General features: G+C 43.3%; 1 protein-coding gene across 1 annotated transcript; it reads left to right on the top strand.

Moving 5' to 3' along the window:
• Positions 1–1,310: 1,310 nt before the first annotated feature.
• Positions 1,311–2,918, top strand: LOC118745852. Its single transcript, XM_036479519.1, has one exon. It carries the CDS (start codon positions 1,311–1,313, stop codon positions 2,916–2,918), a length of 1,608 nt encoding a protein of 535 aa, XP_036335412.1.
• Positions 2,919–9,994: the final 7,076 nt, after the last annotated feature.

The raw sequence follows: 9,994 nt of genomic DNA, 5'->3' as shown, positions 1-9,994 counted from the left end.
AAGAGTTCGTGCAGAAAGAGCGGATGACTTGTTTAGACAGTATGAAGGAATTCAGCTAGAAATAGACATGTTGGCTACCACAAGAGAACAGCAGGCAGAAGAAGAAGTGTACCGCATCGAGGTGGAAGAGAAATATCTCGCTATTAAAACAATTTACACACGTTCAATGCAACATTCTGCGGGAAATCATACTGTTATTGATAATCAAACGCCAGCCGGCGATATATCGATCGCAGTTCAGAACTTACTAGAGCATCAGACAACAATGGGTGCATTAATCGAACGCATGTCTCGTAACAGTGGGATAGAAAATGGTTCAAGCCCAATAAACGCCAACAACTACACACAACAACAACACATCCAACATGAAATGCGTTTGCCACGCATTCAGATACCAGAATTTGACGGCAAATGTACGGACTGGATCCGTTTTCGCGACTTATTCGAGACACTTATACACAACAGACAAAACATTTACAATATTGAGAAGCTAGAATATTTGCAAACGAAGGTTCGAGGGGAAGCACTTTCGCTCTTCAAACATTTAAAACCAGCCAATGCAAATTACGATATTGCCTGACAGCTAATTAAGAAAAAATACGATAAGTCCGACAAAGTAAAGAGAGCTTATTTTGAACTTTTATGCGATCAACATGCAATGAAGTCTGCGTCAACGGCAGAAGCTAAGCGACTATATAATACAACCAACGAAAGTATAAATGCGTTAAAAGTGCTTAATGAACCTGTTGAACATTGGGATTCAATTTTATTGTTCATGCTAGAGAAAAAGCTTGACGCCGAGACGCATGTTTTGTGGTATAGGGAAAAGAAATCAGAGGAAGAGCAATCGATTCAAGATTTCTTGAACTTTCTGGAGAAAAGAGTTTACGAGTTGGAAAACACCCAAAAAACTACAGCGGTCAATACCTTTCGGAGTGGCATCGGTGACAAGCGCAACCAAGCGCGCGCGTTTGCAATAATGCCTACATACATGTGTTCTTTGTTCAAAGCAGCATCAGCTTTATCAATGTAAGCAGTTCCTCGATATGGAAGTGAATGCGAGACGCAATCTGGTTCAGAGCAGCAACATCTGCTTTAACTGTCTGCAGCCAGACCACCGCGCATCAAACTGTAAGAGATCATCGTGTAGAAAATGTGGGGCGAAACACAACTCCCTGTTATATATAACATCAGCAGCAAGTGACGTTCAGCAGTCAGCAGTCAATACGAATGTAGAGCCATCTATTGTCAGTGCAAATAGCACACAGCAGAGTCAGCGGTCTATCACATTGCTGCCAACAGCGATTGTTATGGTGCGCGATAGATGCAACGAGTTGAAGCCATGTCGCGCTTTGCTGGACTCAGGGTCACAAGGCACGCTTATAACCGAATCTTGCGTACAGCGACTGCAGCTGAAACGAGGCTTTGATAGATCTATGTTATATGGGGTCGGTTCAGTCAATGGAGGTCACACTAGAGGAAGGGTCGAATTAAATATCGAGGCGACACAATATGACACCATTATTAGAACTGAGGCATTATGCTTGCTCAATTTAACTTACACTTTGCCTCCGTGCGATATAAGCCATCACAGTTGGACATTTTTCAATGAAGTTAATCTTGCAGATCCTTCATATTCGAAACCTGGTAAAATCGACATCATACTTGGAGCAGATGTCTTCACTAGCTGTTTACTGCCAGAGAAGTTGACTCATCCTAGCGGTTCACCGACCGCAGTCAACACAATTTTCGGTTGGGTTATAATGGGTAAAATAAAGGGAGCAGACGAACAAAACATTGTAACTGCACATACATGTGTGGATTTAAATCAGCAACTTCAACGCTTCTGGGAAGTTGAAGATCTACGAGAACCGACAAATTACCTGACGGATGAAGAGAAAAAAGCGGAATTACATTTTCAACAACATACTCAGTGCGATGTACAAGGCAGGTACGTTGTTAGGCTCCCGTTAAAAGAGGATGAGGTTAACCTAGGGGAATCACGGTCTGCTGCGCTTAGACGACTTATTTCAGTGGAGCGTCGAATCGACAGTGATGTGCAACTCAAGGAAGAATATGGGAAATTTATGGACGAATATTTAGAGTTGGCGCATATGGAGATTAGCAGCACGGTAAACGTACACAGAAAGTACTTCATGCCACATCACGCAGTATTCAAACCAACAAGTGCCACAACAAAACTACGGGTAGTGTTCGACGCATCCTGCAAGAGTTCAAATGGATTGTCACTCAACGACAACTTGTTAATCGGTCCAACAATACAAAAGGATCTGTTCGAGATCATAACCAAATTCAGGAAATACAAGGTTGGATTTGCCGGCGATATCGAAAAAATGTACCGACAGGTATTGGTACATCCAGATGACCGGCCGTTGCAGCGTATATTGTGGGGACGTTCCACGGAGGAAGAACCTACTGCTTACGATCTTCGCACCGTAACATATGGCACGGCAGCTGCACCTTTCTTAGCGGTAAGGACACTGCAGCAAGTGGCATATGACTACTCTGATGAATATCCTGACGCAGCATCTGCAATATCGAACAATTTTTATGTAGATGATTTCTTGGCATGTGCTCCCAATTCAGGAGGAGCAGTGAAGCTAAAGAACGACGTGTGTTCAGTTCTATCCGAGGCAGGATTCAAGCTACGTAAGTGGTCATCAAATTCGAGAAAGTTCTTGGGTACAATTGACATAGATGATTATGAAAAATCTCCTGATACAATCATCGACACCACAAGCGCCGTAAAAACACTTGGTTTGCTTTGGGAGACTTCAACAGATAACTTCAAGTACAACGTGGTGCTTGAAGATATCACGTTAACCGTGACAAAACGTAATGTACTATATTGCCAGAATATTCGACCCAATCGGATGGATTGCTCCGATCGTTATTAAAATGAAGATTTTTATGCAAAAATTATGGCTAAAGGGCGTAAGTTGGGATGAAGAGCTACCTCGTGAGCTATACAGCGAATGGTATGATTACAGGCAGAACATCAACAGAATTTCAAAACTACGTATACCAAGGTGGCTTGATTTCACTGACGACAGCATTGTTGAGCTACATGGGTTCTCGGACGCGTCCGAAGTAGCATTTGCAGCAGCGGTTTATGTGCGGATACAGCGGAGGGATGGCGAAGTGTTCACCCACTTAATTTCGGCTAAAACCAGGGTCGCCCCGGTAAAGCAAATCACGTTACCGCGGATTGAGTTGTGCGCTGCACACTTGTTGGTGAAGTTAATAATTAAGGTACGACAATCTTTAAGTTTCGAAGTAGTTGACGTGGTTGGTTGGACAGATTCGTCAATTGTTTTGGCGTGGTTGGCAGATCATCCTCGCCGCTGGAAAACCTTCATTGCAAATAGAACTTCCCAAATAATAGACGTCATACCAGCTGAGCAATGGCGTCACATACCGTCACAACACAATCCTGCAGACCTTGTTACAAGGGGAATTTGGCCTGCAGAGCTTGTAACTTGTAAATTATGGTGGCACGGTCCTGACGTGCTGATGCATAAATCAACGACACATACCGAGAAGCCAGCTACGTCACCGAATGTCAGCATGGAAGAACGAAAGGTGGTTCAGTCACATCCAGCTATCATACAAAATTTTGACCTAGTTGAGAGGTATTCAAAATACACGCATCTTTTACGCATCACTGCACTTTTGTTACGCTTCGTACATAACTGCAAAACTGGTAGCTCCAAGCAACCGAAAACAGCTACCGGGATTTCAACCAACGAACTGCAGCATGCGCATAACGTATTGGTGAGGAAAGAGCAAACAACATACTTTGCACAAGAGATACGGTTACTATTGAAAGGTAAGTCTCTACCTATGTCAAACAAACTGACGACTCTTGCACCTTTCATCGATAACGGTGGCCTACTTCGGGTTGGAGGCAGGATTGTAAACGCTAACATCAACTACGACCAGAAGCATCCATTAATTATCCACAAAGTCAGCCATTTGACCCGACTGATCGTGATGTATTCCCATCTAAAGCACCTACACGCTGGAAGTCGGCAACTTCGTTACTTGCTTGGACTAAAATACTGGATCCCAGGGGGTACATACACAATTAAACGATGTGTTTTTAAATGTACAACGTGTATGAGAGTACGTGGAATAGCTTACCAGCAACAGATGGGCAATCTTCCTCCACATCGACTAAACCCAGGTGCAGCCTTTCTCAATACGGGTGTAGATTATGCCGGGCCGTTACAGGTGCGCTCCTGGAAGGGACGAGGGTCTAAGCTATACAAATGTTGGATCGCGCTCTTTGTGTGCCTTGTGACTAAGGCTGTACATATCGAGCTTGTTACGGAACTGTCAACTGGGGCGTTTATCGCATCGCTTCGTCGGTTTGTCGCCAGGCGCGGAAAGCCCTTGCACTTGTTTTCGGACAACGGCACAAATTTCGTGGGGGCCAATCAGCAGTTGCGCGAGTTCTTGTTTGCATCCACAACAAAAGAAGGCATTGCAAAGGAACTAGCGGATCAGCAGATACAATGGCACTTTTCACCACCCTCTAATCCACATTTTGGTGGGTTATGGGAGGCTGGGGTAAAGTCAGTTAAGTACCACCTCAAACGAGTGTTAACAGAAGCAGCAATAACATACGAGGAAATGTCTACAGTACTTTGCCAAATTGAATCTTGCCTAAACTCTCGGCCACTGTGCATCAAATTCGAGGGAGACGTCGATCCATTAACTCCGGCCCATTTTTTGATATTACGTTCACCACACACAATACCCGACGAAAACTTGGTCAATTTAAAGGAGAATGCGCTCAACAGATGGCAATACCTTCAGCGACTGGTTCAAAACTTTTGGAAGAAGTGGTCTGTAGAGTGCATACACCAGTTGCAGCAACGACCAAAGTGGGCACAAAAACTTAAAAATATAGCCATTGATGACGTTGTGATCATAAAGGATGACAACCTTCCTCCATCAAGTTGGGCAATAGGAAGAATCGTTGAGACACATCCTGGATCTGATGGTCTCGTTCGAGTGGTTACTGTAAAGACAGCAAAAGGAACATTCAAACGACCAGTAGTGAAACTGTGTCCATTGTTTCTGGATAATTGAAAGCAGGTGCTTTCAAGAGGGGCCGGAATGTTTAGAAATTTGATAAATTGGAATATTTAATGTTTTTCAATTCCAGAGATATGGCATCCCTCTTTTGTAAATTCTAGGACGTAAGCGAACTCCAACTAACTTAAAGGAACGCGAGGACGGAGAGAATTTTGGCGTTTTTGATTTATCATATTTTTTTGAGAGAGACATCTCGGCTTTTTTCACACAATCAAGGTGGTTGCCAAAAAACGTGTAAAGAAAACTGTTGTGGAGATTCAATAAAAACTTAGTTAATTTTATATGCATTCATATTGGCTTGTTATTTATAATTTAGAGTCCACGATTCGTTTTGCACGCCGAATTTGCGAAACAACCTCCAAAATTAATTTGGGTGCTAAATTAGATTTAGTGGCGTTGAAGAACACCTAAAAGACACCCAGTTCCTGCATATATGTATTTCGAAAATTTAAAACAAAAATTTAAAGGGTGGTCAGTAGAGTGGCCTTTTTGTTGTATGAAAAATTTGGAATGTATGAATCCAAAAGTTTTCGCACAGAATAATGTGAGGTTGGGGATATAAATAAATACGTAATTAGTTTAAAAGCCTTCAGGTGATTCCTAGATTCCGGGGTTGAGCTTTTTCGACCAAAAATGTCGAAATTACACCAATTTCTTTTATTTTGCATTTCTTTTTTTAAAGTATATATAAGAAAAATTCTACATTATGCTTTATTTAAAATGATATTAAATATTATTATTATTCGATATTAAATGATATATTGATATAAATGATGATTTCATATTTTTCTCAGCTTTAATATTGTCGTGTACCATGATTTTTCAATCAATGTCAGACTTTTTTAACTTTAAAAAGATAAATGTATTCAGTTTTCAATAAAAAACAGTTCAGAAATAAAAAATTGCGTTTCATGGTTGTAAAAGCTGAAAATTTAAAATAATAATTTCAATTTCAACATATTTCCTATTAAAAAATCAAAATCATCAACCCGGAACCACTCGGAATTTCCGAATCCAGAAAAAACAAATTTCATATTTATTTTCCTTGCCAACCTCCGCCGCTCTAGTGTTCAGCTAGGTTAACAGCGCTAAGTTAGCTGAAAAACACATTTTTGCGAATTTCTCGGAAACCAATGGAACACCTAAATTAATTTTGGAGGCCCTAATTAACACCCAAAAGACACCTAATTCCTAGCAAATTTTTATTGATTTTTGGCGACTTGGGTCAGCTAGGTTTACGGACGTACAAAACTCTTATAGTTACGGTGACCATAAATATATTTTGAAAATGCAGGACAATTTTTCAAAAAATTTACCTACATATAATTGCGTAGTATAAAAATAACAAAAATATACTACATATATACATTCCTCGTCATTTGAATAGCGCACCCTTTTTTTTGATTTTCTACCATACAAAGTATGCTTGACAAAATTTTTATATGGAAGAAAATGTGCAGCACAGTCAACAAAAAAAATGTCGCCGCTATGTTTATTTTTTTTTAATTTTCAAAAATTTTTTAAATGGGATGTAGACGTAGAATATGGTATATTTTTATGAAAAGTTAATGAATATTAAACAAACAAAAGGAAAACTGTACCTACTAAGTATTAAAAGGATGCGCTATTCAAATAACGAAGAGTGTATATTTCTTAATTATTAATCCAATTTTAAACTTTAAACATAAATCACGTTTGCTTCATTGGTATTAATCTTTTAGTAATGAATATTTACAAAATTATAATAAGGCATATTACATATTACTTTACACGAAATATGAACCTCTGTAAAGTAAATTTTTTTGGCAAACTTTGGCTCGTTGAACACGAAAAAAATACCCATGGTTTCAAAGAAGTGTTTTCGAGATTTGTTCGAAAAACGTATTTTTAGTACTTTTTCAGTTATTCCTCAATATCTCATGAAACGACCAACAGTTTGAAAGGTATTGATGGGCTCTTTGAAAAAAACTATATTTTTTGTGCAGATTGCGCTCAGTAACATCAACATTTTTCATCAGATTTTCATTTACTGTAAAAAGAAAATGATTCAAATTTCAATTTTTCGATTTTGGTTGTTGTTGTTGTTGTTGTTGTAGCGGCTACTAAGCCCCGTTCGGGGCGGTTCATCCATCAACGTTGTCGTCTATTTCAGCTAAGGGGAGGCCCAGGAAGTGTGCTACTTCCAGAGGGGCTGTCCATAGGGACAGGCGCGTTAGCTGAGTGGGATCTTCAGGGCATGTGAAGAGGTGCCGGGTGGCGACTCTCCACATGCCGGGCATTGGTTGGGCACATCCTCGTTGATTCTGCTCAGGTAGCTATTGAGCCTGCTGCAATAGCCAGAGCGAAGTTGGGCTATTGTAGTGCGGGTCTCCTGAGGCAGACAAATTTCTGTCCCGTCCACGTCTGGTGGTTGTGTGCCTAGAACGGCATTCACAGGGCGGGAGTCTACATAACTTGAGACTGATTCCCTGTGAATGCGGTTCAGGGCCTGCCGGTAGGTTGACGGGTCCAGAGGTTGTTTAATATACCTCTGGACTTCGTCTGTCAGTTCGTAAAGATGCCTCCTGACGTGCCGTGGCGAGGGCTCTTCCGCGAGCAGTTGCCCGCTGGGATGGCCACGTCTGTGGCTTCCAGCGATGAACTGCTTGCAGAGCATTATGTTATGCTCCTTTACTGGGAGCATCTGGGCCTCGTCGTGAAGGTGGTGTTGAGGCGTCATCAGGAGGCATCCTGTCGCAGTTCATAATTCCGTGTTTTGGCAGGTCTGCAGCTTCATCCACTGCGTCCTGCTAGTCCCGGCGACCATACGGGCGCTGCGTAGTTCAGAACCGGCCGGCCAATTACCTTGTATGTTGCCAACAACGTTTCTTTATCTTTGCCCCAAGTGCTGCCGGCCAGCGACTTGAGGACATTGTTGCGGCTCTGTACTTTGTTGACAATTGCGGTTGTATGCGCCGAGAAGGAGAGCAGACTGTCGAAGGTGACTCCGAGGATTTTCGGGTTATTCACCGTCGGTATTGTTACGTCATCGACGTGAATACCCAGTGGCAGTCTGACGTCCTTCGTCCAGGTAGTGAAAAGGGTTGCCGAGGATTTCGTAGGAGATAGGGCAAGGCTCCTTGCAGTGAAGAAGCGAGAAAGTTCGGAGAGGTAACCTTTTACTTTTGAGCACAAGTCATCAATTCTATTCCCAGACGCCATGATGGAACAATCGTCAGCATACGAGACTATATTAACACCCTCTGGTGGCTGAGGAAGCTTTGATATGTAATATTTAAACAGTAGCGGGGACAGGACACCACCCTGTGGTACCCCCTGTTTAATTTTACGTGGCTTGCTGGTTTTGTCTCTGAAGCTTACTGACGAGTGTCGACCACTCAGGTAATTCGTCGACCACCGTTTGAGTCCCTGTGGTAGTGAGGAGGCCTCTATATCTTCTAGTAGCGTTGAATGACTGACAGTGTCGAACGCCTTGGGCAGGTCCAACGCTACTAGAATACTTCTCTCACAGGGGCGGTTTCGGTTTAGGCCACGAGTTATCTGAGTGTTTATGGCGTTAAGTGCTGTTGTTGTACTATGCACTTTACGGAACCCATGTTGATGCTTCGATGCGGTCAGGTGGTTCATGAAGTACGGAGCAGCAGGGCCTCGAGTGTCTTCGCTACCGGGGAAAGGTGAGTTATCGGGCGATAAGACTCTCCTTTGTTAGCTGGTTTCCCCGGTTTGAGCAGTGGGACCACTCTTCCCATTTTCCAGATGTCTGGAATGACGAGAATGGCCATTGACAGGTTCAGGACCTCCGTTAGGTACGCTACTCCCGCAGGACCAAAATTTTTTAGCATCAACATGCATATACCGTCGGGTCCAATGGCTTTGGAGGCTTTCGCCTTCCCGATGGCTACCCTTACCTCACCGCTGGTGAAAACAAGAGGCGCACTAGGTTTTGGCATTTTGTACAGCCTTCTGGTCACTCGACGTTTGGCTTTATCTACCAGAGGATGCAGAATGAACTGCCGGCTAAAATAGCTCGCGCATCTCTCCGGGTCCGACGAAGCGTGGTCACCAAAGTCTATCTCGACTCTGTCGTCGCGCTTCGTCGGGTTGGACAACGACCTCACGGTTGACCAAAGCTTACTCACACCAGAGGCGAAGTTGCAGGTCTTCAGATGCTCTTCCCATTTCTTCCGCTTATGTACGTTCACAAGTTGCCGAATCTCCGAATTGAGATCCCTAATACGGGGATTTCCGTGATCGGCCTGACGAAGGTTGTCGCGCTCATCAGCTAGAGCAGCCGCTTCGGCAGGAAAGTTCGGACGTGGATCCTTAATACATCCTGCTGGGATGAAGCGAGATGCAGCAGCGGTGACAGATGGTCTGATGCTAGGGCAGCGTAGGTCGCCATGATACGCTGTTTATCAGACCAGCGCTGACAATTGTTAGATCTGGCGAGCTGCAGCAGCTGCCCATAATCCTGGTGGGTGCGTCGTCGTTCATTGTGCAGAATGTCGAATCGTCGATCTGCTCAGCCATATGTATTCCCCTACGTTCATTTGACAGGCTTAAGTGCCAAAGATCGTGGTGCGCGTTAAAGTCACCAACTACCATACGGTTTTCACCTCTGAGTAGCGCACCTATTTCTGGGTGATATCCTGCCGGGCAGCTGGTGACAGGGGGTATGTATACGTTAAATATTTCGAGCTCAACATCGCCTGACGGGATAGCAATATCCTGAGATTCTAGGATGGTATCCCTGCGGTCGATGTCTGCTTCAAAAAGACGATAGTGCACGTTGCGGTGCGTGATGAACGCTAACCCTCCACCATTATCTCGCTTGCGGTCTCGACGGTGCACGTTGTATCCGGCGCAATTC

The sequence above is a fragment of the Rhagoletis pomonella genome, unplaced genomic scaffold (genome assembly GCF_013731165.1).
Source record: "Rhagoletis pomonella isolate Grant_MI unplaced genomic scaffold, Rhpom_1.0 Rhpom_scaffold_00009, whole genome shotgun sequence".
In the NCBI taxonomy this organism is placed as follows: domain Eukaryota; kingdom Metazoa; phylum Arthropoda; class Insecta; order Diptera; family Tephritidae; genus Rhagoletis; species Rhagoletis pomonella.
The sequence above is the reverse complement of the archived record's forward strand: the minus strand, read 5'-3'. Positions and strand labels throughout refer to the sequence as shown.

Bases quoted from the DNA above. Each gene is read 5' to 3' on its own strand.
- LOC118745852 (XM_036479519.1), top strand. From the start codon at position 1,311: ATGGTGCGCGATAGATGCAACGAGTTGAAGCCATGTCGCGCTTTGCTG.